The sequence below is a fragment of the Cajanus cajan genome, chromosome 10, assembly GCF_000230855.2.
Source record: "Cajanus cajan strain Asha chromosome 10, NIPB_CcT2T_4, whole genome shotgun sequence".
In the NCBI taxonomy this organism is placed as follows: domain Eukaryota; kingdom Viridiplantae; phylum Streptophyta; class Magnoliopsida; order Fabales; family Fabaceae; genus Cajanus; species Cajanus cajan.
Window position 1 is genome coordinate 51,176,337 of NC_138526.1, and position 16,397 is coordinate 51,192,733.

Consider the following 16,397-nt stretch of genomic DNA (forward strand, 5'->3'; position numbering starts at 1 on the left):
GGTCTCTTCTTGTCAGGCTCGGGACAGTAAACAAGCGCTTCTTGGGAGGCAACCCAGAGATATGAATTTTATGGCATATGATTGCTTTGTGTTTTTAGCTTTTAGTCGGATTGTAGTATAATTGTATGTTATGCTTGTTTATGGGACTTGTTTTGTGATTGTTTGTGTTCAGTGATATGTATGTTGTATTGTATTGTATGTGTTTTGTGTTCTGTGTTAATGGTATGCATCATGCTTGAGTGGGTTAATATAGATTAGAATATGTTAAGAGTTTGAGGAGTGGAAAAATTTAGGTGAAAGCTTTACAGAACTAATCACGCCGGGCACGACACAACCACGCCTAGCGCATCTAAAGCCATTTGGTCTCTGCCAAGACCCACGCCAGGCGCAATTTCTATTGCGTCCGGCCTATCATTCAAAAAGAGCCCTGGAACGACCAAGCCCGGCGCATTTATTGGAGTGCCGGGCGCATAAAAGTTAGGTGCTTCAGGGGTTGGCAGGCCCGACGCGCTCATAAATGCACCCAGTGCATTTATCACTGGAAGGTCTCGACATTAATTACATCGGGCGCGTATCTTCCAAGCCGGGCGCATTGCATGCTTGCACGTTTGTAACCCTAACTACGCCCTGCGCGAAACGGCAGCGCCCGACGTCATATCAGATAAGGGGCAACCTTTAGTATTCTAGTGATACCGCACCCAGCGCGACAATTTAGTGCGCCTGGCGTGACCCCTCAGATGCCCCATAACCCCTCACGCCCACTCTTCCCCTCTTCACTTTCAAACTCTTCCCTCTCTCACGGACCCAACTCTCTCAACACTCTCAACTCCCCAAAACCGTGTTCCCTCTCTTCTCTCAACCCCTCATCTCCCATTCTCTCTTTTCCCTTCTAATCTCTTCACCCACCTCTCATTCTCCACTTTCTCAACTCAATCTCTTCCCCCTCTCACGTTCTTCATCTCCCAAAACCACTCATTCGCCCTCAACTCTCTCACGGTCACGGAACTCTCTTCAACCTCACGCTCCAACTCTCTGAGGCTACGCATTTGCCGTTCGTCCTTCCACAACACTCCACACACAAGTAGGTGCCTGTATTTTTGTTTTTTCTTTCTCTTTGCCCGGTTGTTCTGTTTGTAGCCACTTAGGGTTCCATGGGTTTCTGTTAACCCACATTGGGGTTTAAGGCTCAAATGCTTTAACAAGACGTAGTCCCTGGGTGCATTCAAGCCAGGCGCGAGGAATCATGCCTGGCACAAGAGTTATTAAAGATTTTTGGTTGAACTCAAGCCGGGCGCGATGAACTACGCTCGGCGTGCTTACTGTTCTAGAGAGTTTTATTGTGTGGTATGCCCGACGCAATTCTGTTTTGCGCCCGGTGCGAGTGATTCCAGAGATTTCTCTATACTCTATGTGCCAGGCGCATGAATCATAAGCCCGGCGCAGAAACCTCTGACCCCTTTGTTTTTGTTGTGTTTTTGTTTCTTTTTCGGTTGCTGTTTAAGTCTAAGGCTAGCTTTCCTTTTGAGTTATCTGAAACTGGTCATCCCTGTTCACCTTGTTATGCTCATCTGTCTGCCTGGGACTTCTTGTTTTATATTTTGCAGATGGTCTCCTCCAGCAAACGCCCCCGTGCTAGCAAATCGGGTCAACCTCTGCGCAAGCCGAGTCGGCCCTATTCTGACCTCTTCCTGACCGAGCGGAATGAGAAGCATTTCGAGTCTATCAGTGGAAGAAAGTTCATTCTAGAGAGGCGGGTTGAGTTGGAGCCCGATGAGGCACCGAAGTTTCAGGCTGAGTTGCACAGGCGTCGGTGGGACAAGCTTGGTTCCTACCCACTCCCGGCCAACATAGCTGTGGTCAAGGAGTTCTATACCAAGGTGTTTTTCTGATGTGGGGTATCCTGGAGGCAGCGTCATGTATAATTCTTCATGTAGGTCGCCATTCAAGAAAGCATTACTAATGTCAATTTGGAAGAGGTGCCAACGTTTAATGGCAGCAACAGCAAGAAGTGTTCTGATTGTTGTCATTTTAGCCACAGGAGAGAAAGTGTCTGAGAAGTCTATTCCAGGATGTTGTGTATAGCCTTTTGCAACTAATCTGGCCTTGATTTTGTAGGTCGTGCCATCTGGATGGTATTTAACCTTGTAGACCCACTTACAGCCTATGCATCTCTTTCCTTTAGGTAGCCTGGCAAGAGTCCAGGTATCCTTATCTTCAAGGCTCTTAATTCTTCGCTCATGGCTTCTCTCCATTCAGGAAATTTCGCTGCTTGGTGATAGAATGTTGGTTCATAAATGGATGAAACGTGACCAATGAAATTTTTGTACTTGGGTGACAAATTATCATAGGTAAGGTATTCTTGTATGGGATATAGAACTGCATTGGTACAGTCGTAGGCTTCTAAATAGGCAGGTTTATTTGAAGTTCTGGAAGATTTTCTTGTGCCTGGTAAGTATGTAACATCTGTAGGGTGTGTTTGAGCAACAGGTTGAGTAGTGGCAAAATTATGATCAGGTGTACCTAAGGTCTGCTTATCGGGAGGGCTAGACTCAGGTGAATTATTGTGGGGGCTTGGAGGAGTGAGATCCTATGTATGATGAGTGGAATAAGGATCAAGTTGTATATTGGTGTTTGTGGGTTGACAATTATCAGAAGATGAAATGGGTAAAGGAATAACAGTATCATGAAAGAGGTCTGGTGTTTCATGTTCAATGATGGAATGGTACGAAAAAGTGGTTTCGTGAAAGATAACATCCCTGGAGACAAAAACCCTTTTGGTCTGAATGTCGCACAACTTATATCCCTTCATCCCCAGAGGATAGCCAATAAAGATACACGCTGTGCTTCTTGGAGAGAATTTATCTCTTTGGGAGTTTAATGTTGCTGCAAAACACAAACAACCAAAACTTTTTAACACAGTATAATCAGGATCCTTACCATATAAAAGATTGTAGGGTGAGATGTTCTTAGTATTGGGAGAGGGCATCCTGTTTATAAGGAAAGCAGCAGTAGTGATACAATCCCCCCAGAAACGAATTGGGATTTTAGATTGATAATACAAGGCTCGTGCAACACTTAGAAGATGTTGATGTTTTCTCTCCACCACGGCATTTTGTTGGGGTCTTTCAACACAAGATAGTTGATGAATAATGCCTTTTTCCTTGATGAATTCTGTCAGGGCAAGCTCTTGGGCATTATCACTCCGGAATTGTTTGATGGTGACTCCAAATTGAGTTTGAATCAAACTAAAAAAAGACTTGATTGCAGAAGTTGCTTCTGCTTTGGTTCTTAATAAATGGATTCATGTGTATCTGGAATGATCATCTACCAAAGTCAGAAAATATTTCATAGAATTATAAGTGGGATGTCTATATGGTCCCCAAACATCACAATGTATCAAATCAAAAGGTTTGGTACAAAAATGATTATGACATTGAAAAGGTAATCTCTTGAATTTAGCGACAGGACAAATATGACATGTAGATGAAGAATAGGAATTTGACATAGTAAAAGGAATTTTATTACTTAACGTTTTCAAAACAAGGTCATTCACATGACCAAACCTATTGTGCCATATATCTGTCTGTTTATTACAAGTGGGAAAACTAGAAATGAAAGTAAAGTGTGTTGGCAGACTAGCATTAGAACAAAAAACAGTATCAGTTTGTTGTTTGTTGGAAGGCTGTTTCAAAAGGTATAATCCCTTTACAGCTTCACCTGTGCTAATCGTCCGTTTGTGAAGAGTATCCTGCAAAACGAATTTATTAAACTCAAATGACAATGAAAGAGGGTTGTCCCTTAGAAGACAATGTACAGATAACAAATTGTATTTAAATTTTTGGCACATATAAAACATCTTTCAAAATAATATGATTATCAAGAATGATAGTGCCTGTGCCACAAACAGGTATTTGACTTTGGTTAGGCAAAGTCACATGATGATTAGTGGTAATGTTGTAGGATTTAAAAAAGGTTGATGAGCATGCTACGTGAGTGGTGGCTCCAGAATCAAGAATTCAACTAGTACAAGAAAGAGTATTAATAGAGGGACTAATTGAAAGAAGCACACCATTTACAAGGGGATTACTGTCAATGTTGGTACTGGGTGTGGGTTGATTCTGTAGTAATGAGATAAGTTGTTGATATTGATCTGTTGTAAACTGAAATGACTTATCATGTGTGTCTGAAACTTGATTGACAGCATTGGCTGAGCGTCCCCTTTTCAGATGTGCAGGGTACCCATGAAGCTTGAAGCATTTGTCCTTGGTATGACAAAGTTTCTGACAATGTTCACACTTGGGCCTGTTTTTGCTTGAACTGTCGTTGGATCCTGATTTGTATGTAAAAACTGTTGGTGTGTCATTGGAATTTTCTGCAATTCCAATTTCTTGTTGTTTCTCTTCTTGCATTACTAGAGAGAAAACCTTTTCTATTGATGGAATTGGGTCCATTAACAAAATTTGCCCTCTGATATGAGAATAACCCTCATTTAATCCCATCAAGAACAACATGACATATTCAGATTGATGATAATCAATCCAAGATTTGATACCACCACAACCACAAGTGTGTGGGGGTTTGTATTCAGCCAATTCTTCTCATAAGGCTTTGACCTTGGTAAAATTGTGAGTGATAGAAAAGGAACCTTGTTTCAAGGTCATCAAATCGCGTCGCAATTGAAAAATGCGTGGACCATTTTGCTGTTGAAAACGTATTCGAAGATCATTCCATATGACTGCGGCGGAAAGATTTTAATAACCAAGAAGCAACGATATTGTTGTTGCGTTGCCAAGAATGGAAAGATTTTGCAGTTTCCTTAGGCTTAGGAATCGTGCCATCGACGAATCTGATTGCGCGGCTCCAAGAATTGTAGTTGTCGCCATTTAATGATTGTGAGACAATGAACGCACCAGGGTTATCCGACCAAGAACAAAAGAAATCATAATGAATATACACGGAGTAAATAGATTAGGCAATAAACTATACAATTCGAGTAGTATCTGGGAATGAAAAGAAATCATGAATTAGGTTAGTAAAGTGTTAAATTATAATGAATTATTTAAAACTTAACCAAAAGTAAGGGATTTTTGTTCGGCAAAACAGATTCATGCTACAAGAGAGTTGTGCACACAAGCAATAAATAAGATTGGTGAACTCGTGATATAACATTGAGCTAAAAGAATATTTATGTGAACATAAACACAAATGAGGTTTTTTTATATTGTTAAGCCAACTCTAATTTTACTTAAATGACATCAATCTTGTATTTGCTTGGCGATTCAATTCAATTCAAAGTCGCAACATGCTATAATACTAAAAAAACAGTTAAAAAAATTACTATGATACTCATGAATAACCTACCAATAAAAAATCACAACATGAATTAAACTCAACTTTTCATATTTCACAAACACAATTCAAACTTTAATGTATTTGCTTGCCTTTAGAGTGAATTAGGAAGGAATGAATATAAAAGAATGAAATAAGAATGTTAAAAATATAAGAAAAAGAGAAGGAAATGGAAGGATTTTTCTTCGCTTGATTGGATGAATAAAAAAATATGAGAAAGAAATATATCAGTAATAATATAAAAAATATTTTTATAATAGTAAGGCTAACAACAAACCTTGTGAGTGAGTTAGGCACTTTCCAAAGGAGACGGTAAGATATCCAATGAAAAAACTAGGAAAACCAAAACAACTCCTTTTCATCCCTAACTAAAGAAACAAGTTCAATGAGCATTCACAAGTGGCAGATGTTAGAGGACAAAGTCTTATATGCAAGGTCAATTTCTAGTTCTGTCATCTCAATTGTCTCATCACTATCATACTCAACTGCACCAGAAGACATGCCATTTGTTCTTCCAGTTTTGCTCCTCTGTTCTTTATTTACCTTTGAATTCTCTTTCCTTTCATGATCGAAACTATTTAGCTCCTCTTCATAAATACTTTTACAATCCAAAGCTTGTCTGTGAAGATCTTCCTTTGACAATGTGTTCTTGTTATTTCTTACCACATCCAACTTTGCAAGCTCCTCAACAACGCGAGGTAAGAACTTCCAGTCCTCAGTTCCTTTGCGGATGTCCTGGTTAAAGATAATAAGATAAACACCATCAGCTGTGAAATCATATATTTGATTTTATCGATACAATGAAGGCAACATGCTGAAACTAGAAGTAAGAGTATCAACTATGGCACCGGATTTTGACAACTGTGTGAGGCCAAATATAATAGAAAGCTATAAAAATTAAAGTATTGAACTAGACAAGCAATTCAACAAGTCTAAGCGCAAACTGTTAGTGGCTCAGAAGGTATTAATATAGACATGTGCAAACTGTTAGTGTGCTACTGCTGACGAATCAATCAATTGATCAGCCAATTCCTATCTAAGTGAAATTGGTCAGCAATGTTAGGTACTACACATTGAACCTGGGATCATAAAAATAAGTACAAAGGTTGCAGAGAAATCTTAGTAGCACCAAGAAAAATGTTGGGATGCAAAGGATTAGGAAATAGAAAATACCAAGTACCGTTGGTGTTCATGCAAGAAATTTTTTGACTTGTTTGTGGCATGTTGCATATTCCAGTTAACTGACTTCATGATACACAAAACATGATGAATACTTAAATAAAATCAAATTGTATTTAAAATAAGCTCTAAATATTGTACTACCAGCGATCCTTGCCTTCCGTGTTTAGAAAGTAAATTCAATTGAATTTTAAATGATAACAAAAGTCTGCTCTTTATCTATCAATATGATACTCTATTTATTCTGACAGAGAATTTAAACAAAGAAAATTTTACCTATGCCAGCATCCCCCAGGGAGAGAAAATATCAGAAAAATTGCTTTCAAACTAATAAAAGTGATAAACAATTTTGTGTGTACATTACCCGTTTTTCCTCTAGAGAACATATTGCATCTTGCAAACAAGTTAGAATCCCCTCTGCAGCTATTTTGGTCATCTCACTTGGATCTGGCTGAAATGGTAACATAAAATTTAGATTCATATAGGATATAACTCTCAACCTTAAGCACAATTAAGCGGGAACAACAGATAGCTACGTCCATCAAGCATTCGCCATTGTGAGTGATTAGGTAGTGAAACAATTTTACCATTTCATTGAACAAGCCTCTTTGTTTGGGTGATATTTTTCAGAATTTCATTGAACAATTTTACCATTCCTTGCTCCTTTGTTCGGATACATATGGGTCCTATTAAAGTTATGAAGTACAATTCTGTATGTGATTCTGTACTTTCGGCAGATGCAAAAGGGATAATTGAATACTGGAGCCCTGATACACTTCAGTTCCCAGAGGATGATTACGTACTTATGTTTGTCTTATTATAGCTCTGCCTCCCTCCATTTTGTATAAAATATAATTATAAATGACTCATCATGGTTCAATTACTGATGGCTGGCAATACCATTTGTTGATGCTTCACTCTTTTATTGTTGTGTTGAATAAATTAAGATAATTTAAAACCTGCAAATTCTGAAGCCCCATTTTGCATTTTAATTCATTCTCATCAAATGAATATAAACACTGTGCAGTACTAATAATATGATCAGGATTATTTCGTATAAATTATTAATATTTAAGTGCTATTGACTTCAACCATGGATATAGATGTAGATCAGGTCAATTTGAAGTGAATTCACATGTTTAATTATGGTAATTACATGTTGATTTCAATTGTTCCATTACAGGATATTTCACTAAAATCCTGCCAGACTAAACATATTTTCTGTTCTATTCAGAAGTGGCATCTTTTTCCCCAAACTTCTGCCTATTTTTGTGTTATAGCCTCCTTGCTGCCACCAATGACCTTTTGGTTACTGATCTAAGTCTTTTGAGTTGGGTCACCAATAAGTTGCTAATAAATATAGCCTGTACAAAATGAACTGGTAGTGTAAATCTGTAATCAGCTATGCCATGAAGTGCCAAATATTTGAACAAATTTGTGGTTGTCGTATATTGTGAATTTGTGACTGTTTTGGTAATTTTTTGATTGTATATGACAGTTCTGGAAATTCTTGATTGCATGTGTTTTGGATGATTTAATCTGCAGTTGTGAAAACATTTTAATCCTTTCCTTTGGTGCTTGTAGGGTCAATTTTAAACTGAAAAGTGATACTAACCTCTTTGAAATTGCTAAATGCAAGACTTCTGTATCGGGTATTGAGGTACTTGAGTTCTATGAACATACTTCAGTTAATATTGTTGATAATTCAATATTATGTTATTTATGTTATTTAGATGGTTTATGAAAGCTAGATATCTGGTGTTTGACTTTCATGGTATTTATTAACTGAGTTTTGTCTTTTTTAGGTCAGTCCAGACGGTAAACAATTTTGCATTACATCACCTGACTGTACGATACGTGTGTTTTGGTTCAGAACGGGTAAACTAAGGCGAGTTTATGACGAATCCCTGGAGGTAACAGTTTTAGCAGAATTTCACTGTTTCTCGTTGCTTTTTGGACATTTGGTGGTAAATGAATTGATTTATTGATAGGTTGCTCAAGACCTCCAAAGAAGTGATGCTCCATTATATCGGTTGGAAGCCATTGATTTTGGTCGAAGAATGGCTGTTGAGAAGGAAATAGAAAAGACAGAAAGTGCACCACTTCCAAATGCAGTTTTTGATGAAAGTTCCAATTTTCTTATATATGCAACCTTGCTTAGGATTAAAGTAAGATTTTTTTTTTCTCACTGAAGGGTTAAAATTATTTCAATTCCTTCTGTTTCCTTCCTCTCCATACTATATACTTCATTGTTACTAATGCAACCAACTAGAGGAAGTTCCATTCCCTCATGTGTTTTACATCTTCTGTATGCTTATAGATTGTTAATTTGCACACCAATAAAGTTGCTCGAATACTTGGAAAGGTGGAGAATAATGATAGGTTCTTGAGAATAGCTTTATATCAAGGTGATCGAAGTAGCAAAAAAGTAAGAAAGATTCCTACGGCAGCTGCAAATGCTAATGAGAGCAAGGACCCTTTAACAGATCCCACTTTCCTGTGTTGTGCTTTCAAAAAGCACAGAATATATTTATTCAGGTATGTAATAGTGTACTGACCATTTTACCTCTGCATTGGATTCCAAAGTTATGTAGTTTTGTTATATGATAATATCATATATGGGGATTTTGTCCAATAGTGATTTCCCTCGGTACATTGAGGTTCATCTTGCTTAATGCATGTTGTCCTTAATAGTTAATTGTATGACATGCAAATATAATGCAACTTGTATCTAAGTATTGGAGTTTGTCATGTATTAGTCGAAGAGAGCCAGAGGAGCCTGAAGATGCAACTAAGGGAAGAGATGTGTTCAATGAAAAACCACCGGCTGATGAACTTTTAGCAGTTTCTGATATTGGAAAGTCAGTTACAACATCACTTCCTGACAATGTGGTGAGTTTATTCGCCTTTAAAGTAGATTGTTATGACTGGCAAATAAATTCATTGATGCTTTCACTCTAATTTACGTGTCATACACATTAAAAGTTGTTTAGAAATAACCTGTCATAAATTAGTAACTATATTTTTTTCACCTCTGTACTATTCTATTTAATTAATTATCCAGTAGAAGAGAGGAAAGATGTTTCCTCTTGTTCTTTACATATGAAACTGTGGGTTGGTTTTCTTATGTATTTTTATTTTTAAATCATATGGATACCTCTCCATTCCCCAAAAAATAGCTTTATAATTCCAATTTCTCTTTTGCAGATTCTACACACCACCATGGGTGATATAGACATGAAATTATATCCAGAGGAATGTCCAAAAACTGTGGAGAATTTCACAACTCACTGCCGAAATGGCTATTATGACAATCTTATTTTTCACAGGGTCATCAAAGGCTTCATGATACAAACAGGAGATCCTTTAGGAGATGGCACAGGTGGGCAGTCTATTTGGGGGAGGGAATTTGAGGATGAATTTCATAAAAGGTAATGAAGCTTGTTTATAAACGTTCTATCTTATCATATTCAAGAAATATCATGATTTCAAACTCCAGGCTAGTGATTATTTGGGGGAATATGCTAATAGCACCTGGAAACATCCTGGTATGGTTTTTGCCTCAGATGGAACTTAGCAAATCTTTTTGATCTTGCAGTTTGAGGCACGATAGGCCTTTCACAGTATCAATGGCAAATGCGGGCCCAAATACAAATGGTTCTCAGTTCTTTATCACCACAGTGGCTACTCCATGGTTGGACAACAAGCACACTGTATTTGGTAGAGTTGCGAAGGGAATGGATGTTGTACATGTAAATTGGCTTTTCTATTCTTGCTTAACCATTTAGTACTTTTTTGCTGATTCATATCACCTGATCAACCATCTTTTTCAAACAATTCCTTCTCAATTTCCTTATGGTATATACATACATACATATATATATATATATATATATATATATATATATATATATATATATATATATATATATATATATATATATATATATGTATCTTTCGATGAATTTCTCTCTTTCTAAGGTTTCCTCTAAAATGTATTATGTTTCTTTTGACAAAATGTCTATTTGAGAAGACTAACCAATTGAAAATTTTGATGTTGGTAGGCTATAGAAAAAGTGAAGACAGACAAGACAGATAAGCCATATCATGATGTTAAAATTCTAAATGTTACTGTACCAAAGTCTCGAAGGTCCTTTCCTTGTATGACTGATGGTGTCAGTCATCTATTCTGGTGCTGAAGAAATTTTAACAGCATAATTTCAAGTTTCTTCCTTTAGCTCCACAGGTTTCTTATCAAGTGAGGCAATTATATGGCCATTGTATTTCATGAACACACTTGCTTCACTGGTTTCCTCTGACTTGCGGCTAAAGCTTTAGCTTGACGCTGTCTTCTGTGTTCTGCTGTGCCAGTGTGATGCGCTTTGCATGCCAAAGGAATGCAGTTAGGCAATATCACTTCTTGACGTGTAATTTTTTTTGATACTATACCTGATGTACGATATATATTCCTTGTTATTGCTATGTTTAAATGTGGTATTAAATTATTTTGCTGAGAAGTGGATTTCTAATTGCTGCAACCTATACGTATTACCCCGTCCCCTCTATATAGGCATAAGTGTTTCATTAAATTTGTCAAGGCAAAGTTCTTTATACACGTGTTGCTTACGTATCTAAAACCTATAGTAAGTGTTTAGACAAGGCTTGCTATTTGCGGTTTTAATGGTCTGTTTTCATTCGTTGTAGAGTTAAAAGGAATGAAATTAAAAATAAATATTTTTTAAAATGATTTTTTATTAATTATTTTTATTTTAATCAATTAAATAGAAAATTATACAATTAAATAAACAATATTTTAAAATAAAATAAATAACTAATTAAAGTTAAGTAAATAATTCTAGAGTAATTTTTTTAGGTTAAAAACTAATCAACATAAATAAGTATATAGTGCATAAGCATTTTTCAATATAATATAAAAAGTTTTGTAATCTAATAATATTTTTTATTCTAATAAGAAAAAAATTATTAAAATAAAAATTTTGAATTATTACTATTCAAATAAAAGTTTTAAAATTGAATTTGTGTATAGAAATAAGATTTTTTTTATTCAAATAATATTTTTTGGAGGTTTGAAACTGTTAATATATGTTTAAAATTTTTTAAGAAAATATGATTGTAACCATTTTTGACCATCAAAAATATTTATAAAAAAAAAAACTCAATTAGTGTTATTTTTTTTGACAGTTAATGAAACTGCCCGTAAAAAATCACAAATATTTGATGACAATTATATTAAACAAGATAACTATAATCTATAATAGTGACGATGATCCATGGTAATAGAACAAATCAGCATAAGATTTTTTACTTTACAAGTCTCTTCGTCCAATTCTGTTAGGTGTATTTTTTGTAAGCATCAGATATATAAGTTGAACGTGGATAATTCACACATTTCTTAAGTCACGTTTTGTTTCTAGAATTTTTTTCTTAGTCCAAGAATCACAAACCCCTTCGTCTATCTCAATCTCACAAGTAACTAAGAGTAATTCATTCAACCACATTTTACGTTTCCAATTCCAACTAGACACTTTTACTCTCTTTTTTTTCGTTGTTCTAAAAAGGGAAGATTTTTCTCTATCAAATCCTTTTTACATTATTATAATAAGAATAAGAAATCATTTTATAGTTATTTTTTCAGGTAATAACAGATTCCCGAATATTTTCCCATTCGTGATTTTCAGGTAATGGTTTCTTGAGTTTTACCGTCTTTCTTGAGTTTCTTGAATTTCTTGAGGATGAATCTTGTTTTCTGGATTAATTTTTGTTTGATTGATGCAGGCAGAAAATATGCAGACATTTACGGCTTCTATCCCTACAGATGATACGAATCTCAACGTGGTGAATCCACCAGGTATATTGTGAGCTTAGTAGCTGATATGACATCATGTTCCTGCTTAGAGTACATTTGCCTTTGATCATCTGTAAATAAATTTGATTTCCTTCTTTTGACGAAGAAGAATTGGATAAAGAAAATGAGGAGAAAGAAGGGGACGGGGGCTTTCGTCGGAGGCCCGGGAAAGCCCCATTGGAAGAATTCACTGAACCCTTTGCCGCCGCCGCCGCCGACGACGACGACGACGACGACGAAGAACAATTGTTAAAAGAGGATTCTCAAAAGACAAATGATGCTGAAAAGGATGGGGAGTTTCGTCCACAACCGAGACCCGGATTAGGGCCCTCTGTGGAGAGTTTGTTGCCGCGTCCTGACCCTAATGACTTCAAAGATATGGAACAATTCTTCTCGGCGTCTGATAGATGGTTCGGTAAGTTACTGTTTGATTCTCATTTCTTCTTGGCCAAGTCCATCGTGGATGCTAACCCTAAACTTTTCAACTCTGAAGAATATCTGGAGAAAAATCATCCTGAAGAGTATAGAGAATTTTTTCGACAACGGAGACGGAGACCCGGATTAGGGCTAAAATTACCACGTTTCTCTATGAAACGAACTAAACAGTAATGATTTTAAGTTATAACTAACATTCTCTCTGTGAATCCCCTTTTTCTTGTGCTGAATTGGGTTTTTCTGACAGGCCCTCTTTGGAGAGTTTGTTGCCGCCTCCTGACCTTGATAGCTTGAAAGATTATAAACAATTCTTCTTGGCGCATGAACGATACGAAAGTAAGTTACTGTTTGATTCTCATTTCTCTTCATGTGGGTGACAATGACATCCCTGTGGCTTGTTCTTGTCTATGGGTAGATGCAAAAAAGGAGATTATGAAGCAGCTGGGTTATGCCTCGTTTGAGGATAATGCCTCGTTTGAGGATAATGTATTCTCTAGACCGCGGCATCTCCGACCGGGGCTTTTGGGGAGTAATCGAATGTACCTTCATGATACTCTGATAATCTGTTTAGGTTGCCTTGTTTGTGATGTTTGTCATTTTTATGTTCTGTTGTTTAACTAATTGGTCTTAATGTTATATGGGTCAGACCTCTCAAATACAGGCATAGGTATCCAAGAGAAGCCTCTGATGATGTTCTGTCCTCTCAAGAGACACTTGGATCTCAGAGTATTGATCCTGTGGCCGAGAACATTGACAAAGGTGTTGCTTGTAACACATCTTCTGACAGGCCCTCTTTGGAGAGTTTGTTGCCGCCTCTTGACCTTAATGACTTCAAAGATAAAGATGCGGAAGAATTCGCCTTGGCCCTAAAACAATACAACAGTAAGTTACTGTTTGATTCTCATTTTTCTTCATGTGGGTGACAATGACATCCCTGTGGCTTGTTCTTGTCTATGGGTAGATGCAAAAAGGGAGATTAAGAAGCAGCTGGCTTGTTCTTCTGAAAATGAAGTGAAGGGTGAGTGAGTGTTAGTCTATTCTTCTATATGGGTGTGCTGGCAGGTTTCAAGTTGGCATTCTTCCATTTATCCTCGTGTTCTTTTCCTCGTAATATCAGACATCAGTACGCTTTTACTCGTTTATTTTTCATAAATTTAAACATTCTGATTATGTATTTTGGTGCAGATTCATCTGCTACTGAAGGGAACAAGCTTGATCTTGATGAATTATTGAATGAATTGCTTCGTTACAATCCTGAAGACCTAGAGGGGGACAAGGCAATTAAAATTTTGCAGGACAGATTACAGATCAAACCGATCCCTTTAGAGAAATTTTCTCTTCCAGATTTCCCAGACTACCCAGTGATTGAAATGAAATCTTTGCGAGGGAACAAATCAAAGCCCAAATCAAAGCCCAGGAAGGCTTTATCCGATATAGATAATTTCTTGAAAAGACTAAAAAATAGAACACCTCTGGTAAAGGCTGTACAGTGCCCTGTGCAGCAGTTAGATTCACCCACCCCTCCGAGATTTCCATTTGCTTCATCTTCAACATTGCAGAAGGAAATTTCAACTGTGGTAAACCCTAGACGTAAACTTTTCTTTCGTCGACAACTGAGACCTGGATTAGGGCTAAAACGACCACTTTACTTTATGGAACCAATTAAAAAGTAATGATTTTAAGTTATAATTAACATTCTCTCTGTGAATCCCCTTTTTCTTGTGCTGAATCGGGTTTTTCTGACAGGCCCTCTCTGGACAGTTTCTTGCCGACTCTCAACCATAATAACTTGAAAGATTATGAACAATTCGTCTTGGCATATGATCGATTGCAAAGATTGCAAAGTAAGTTACTGTTTGATTCTCATTTCTTCTTGGCCAAGTCCATCGTGGATGCTAACCCTAAACTTTTCAACTCTGAAGATTCTCAGAAGACAAATGATGCTGAAGACGATGGGGAATTTCGTCGACAACGGAGACCCGGATTAGGGCTAAAACTACCACATTTCTCTTTGAATCAAACTAAAAAGTAATGATTTTAAGTTATAATTAACATTCTCTCTGTGAATCCCCTTTTTCTTGTGCTGAATTGGGTTTTTCTGACAGGCCCTCTATGGAGTTTGTTTTCGCCTCTTGACCTTCATAGCTTGGAAGATCCGGAACAATTCTTGGTGGCTCATGAACGATACGAAAGTAAGTTACTGTTTGATTCTCATTTCTCTTCATGTGGGTGACAATGACATCCCTGTGGCTTGTTCTTGTCTATGGGTAGATGCAAAAAGGGAGATTGAGAAGCTGCTGGGTGATGATCAGGATAATGCATCAACTACACCATCAAATAAACTGAATGTTCCCGGTACTAAAAATTTAATTGCAGTTGGTGAGACAAGTTTGGCTGATGACACCATCAGAAATTCTAGCAGTACTTCTCAAAAGTCAATGGTGGATAATTCAAGGGATCCAAGTCTTGATGCTAATAATGACTCAGCTGGACCTGGTGTTGACTTGGATGTCGATGTTGGAGGCAGTGGTACAGGTGAAAGGGTTATGGACGACACTGAGGAAAGGTTGAATATTGAGGCACACATGATTAAAGATGTTTCTGCTGTTGGTAAGACAAGTACTGATTAGGACACAGACATAAACTGCACCCACACTTCTGAAATCTCCAAGGAAGACAATTATGGGAAGTCATCAAATCTCCAAGGAATATTGTTGATGCTATTTCCTACTAAATTTTGTTTTTAAGAATCAATTCTTGGAAAATGCAAAATTGTTTGCACTTCCAAGGACGAGAGAAATCCTAAGCCATTGGATACGGACTTAAAGAAGGCAGACTACTTTTTCAAATGTACTTTTGATGTTGCAAGTCGTCTAATCATGGATAAATTTCCTAATGAGATTGATGGAGTTAAAGGTCATTATCTGTGTCTTGTATTTCGTTACCAGCTATCTTCATTAAAATTGAACTATACATATCACATAGAAGCTATTTAACCTGTTGTTCTGGAGCAATTACTATTTTTTTCCCTCTAATATAGCAGCCTTTAGTTGCCTTAAATTAGCATTACCAATTTACCACTCACGTTACCAATTCCCATAGCTGGAATACTGTTCCCCTTGCCTTTCTTTTTGCTCATCACATTGAGACTGTTAGGAAACTAGAATTAAGTTTTTGGAGATTGAGTAAAAGGAAATGGAATGAATTATTCATTGACATAAGGTCTAATTAAATACAAAGTCAAATAACTGAAAGCTAGAGAATAATGCAACGTCACATCCCACTGCTAACAACTCCTATAAATCTGGGATTATTCTAAGGAATGAGAAAAAGCAACAGACTTCCTAAAAAATAGGAACTTATTGAAATACAAAAGAAACTAATTATCTTAACACCCTCCCTTAAACTGAATGTCATTTATGCAATCAGTTTAAAGCTGAACTTGAGCAGATTCCAAGTAATCCACGCAACTTCTCAAATGCTTCCAGCTTTAAAGGCTTTGTCAGAATATCTGCGACTTGGTCCTCACTTCGACAATAAACCAAATCAATGATTTTCTCGATTACAA

At 36.9% G+C, this 16,397-nt stretch overlaps 3 protein-coding genes across 10 annotated transcripts in view; 2 read left to right on the plus strand and 1 right to left on the minus strand.

Moving 5' to 3' along the window:
- Positions 1 to 5,574: 5,574 nt before the first annotated feature.
- LOC109815252 (DNA-repair protein XRCC1) lies at positions 5,575 to 7,074 on the minus strand. Of its 3 annotated transcripts, none has more exons than XM_083065030.1 (3): positions 6,893 to 7,074; positions 6,523 to 6,594; positions 5,575 to 6,084 (listed from the first exon to the last, which is right to left on the minus strand). In XM_083065030.1, exons 1-3 carry the CDS (start codon positions 7,007 to 7,009, stop codon positions 5,743 to 5,745), a joined length of 531 nt encoding a protein of 176 aa, XP_082921156.1. In that variant the 5' UTR covers positions 7,010 to 7,074; the 3' UTR covers positions 5,575 to 5,742. The 3 variants fall into 3 exon arrangements, with proteins under 3 accessions (XP_082921156.1, XP_082921157.1, XP_020235498.2); XM_083065031.1 differs by having other exon boundaries at positions 6,523 to 6,590; positions 6,893 to 7,070; XM_020379909.3 differs by lacking the exon at positions 6,523 to 6,594 and having other exon boundaries at positions 6,893 to 7,070.
- Positions 7,075 to 7,207: 133 nt separating this feature from the next.
- LOC109792838 (peptidyl-prolyl cis-trans isomerase CYP71-like) lies at positions 7,208 to 11,039 on the plus strand. The gene is made up of 9 exons (XM_083064925.1): positions 7,208 to 7,327; positions 8,027 to 8,188; positions 8,334 to 8,441; positions 8,520 to 8,696; positions 8,849 to 9,066; positions 9,288 to 9,420; positions 9,736 to 9,959; positions 10,127 to 10,280; positions 10,593 to 11,039. The coding sequence occupies exons 1-9, from the start codon at positions 7,208 to 7,210 to the stop codon at positions 10,725 to 10,727; spliced, it is 1,431 nt and encodes a 476-aa protein (XP_082921051.1). The 3' UTR covers positions 10,728 to 11,039.
- An 871-nt stretch (positions 11,040 to 11,910) lies between these two features.
- The window catches only part of LOC109815253 (centromere protein C), a 30,222-nt gene continuing 25,735 nt past the window's right edge, over positions 11,911 to 16,397 (plus strand). The window contains exons 1-7 of one of the 6 annotated variants that reach the window (XM_083065018.1): positions 11,911 to 12,028; positions 12,185 to 12,227; positions 12,325 to 12,397; positions 12,501 to 12,809; positions 12,888 to 12,999; positions 13,077 to 13,165; positions 13,245 to 13,299. In XM_083065018.1, the coding sequence (XP_082921144.1) occupies positions 12,334 to 12,397; positions 12,501 to 12,809; positions 12,888 to 12,999; positions 13,077 to 13,165; positions 13,245 to 13,299 (629 nt within the window). In that variant the 5' untranslated portion in view covers positions 11,911 to 12,028; positions 12,185 to 12,227; positions 12,325 to 12,333. The other 5 variants (XM_083065021.1, XM_083065019.1, XM_083065022.1 and 2 more) reach the window with 5 other exon arrangements.

What these genes read in the sequence shown, in the direction of transcription:
- LOC109792838 (XM_083064925.1), top strand. Translation starts at nt 7,208, where the DNA reads ATGGGTCCTATTAAAGTTATGAAGTACAATTCTGTATGTGATTCTGTA. An exon ending in CAACCTTGCTTAGGATTAAA is followed by an intron (nt 8,697 to 8,848) that starts GTAAGATTTTTT and finishes GTATGCTTATAG; the next exon opens with ATTGTTAATTTGCACACCAA. An exon ending in CATCACTTCCTGACAATGTG is followed by an intron (nt 9,421 to 9,735) that starts GTGAGTTTATTC and finishes TCTCTTTTGCAG; the next exon opens with ATTCTACACACCACCATGGG.
- LOC109815252 (XM_083065030.1), bottom strand. Translation starts at nt 7,009, where the DNA reads ATGAATCTAAATTTTATGTTACCATTTCAGCCAGATCCAAGTGAGATG. An exon ending in GTTCTCTAGAGGAAAAACGG is followed by an intron (nt 6,595 to 6,892) that starts GTAATGTACACA and finishes TGTATCATGAAG; the next exon opens with TCAGTTAACTGGAATATGCA. An exon ending in ATGAACACCAACGGTACTTG is followed by an intron (nt 6,085 to 6,522) that starts GTATTTTCTATT and finishes ATCTTTAACCAG; the next exon opens with GACATCCGCAAAGGAACTGA.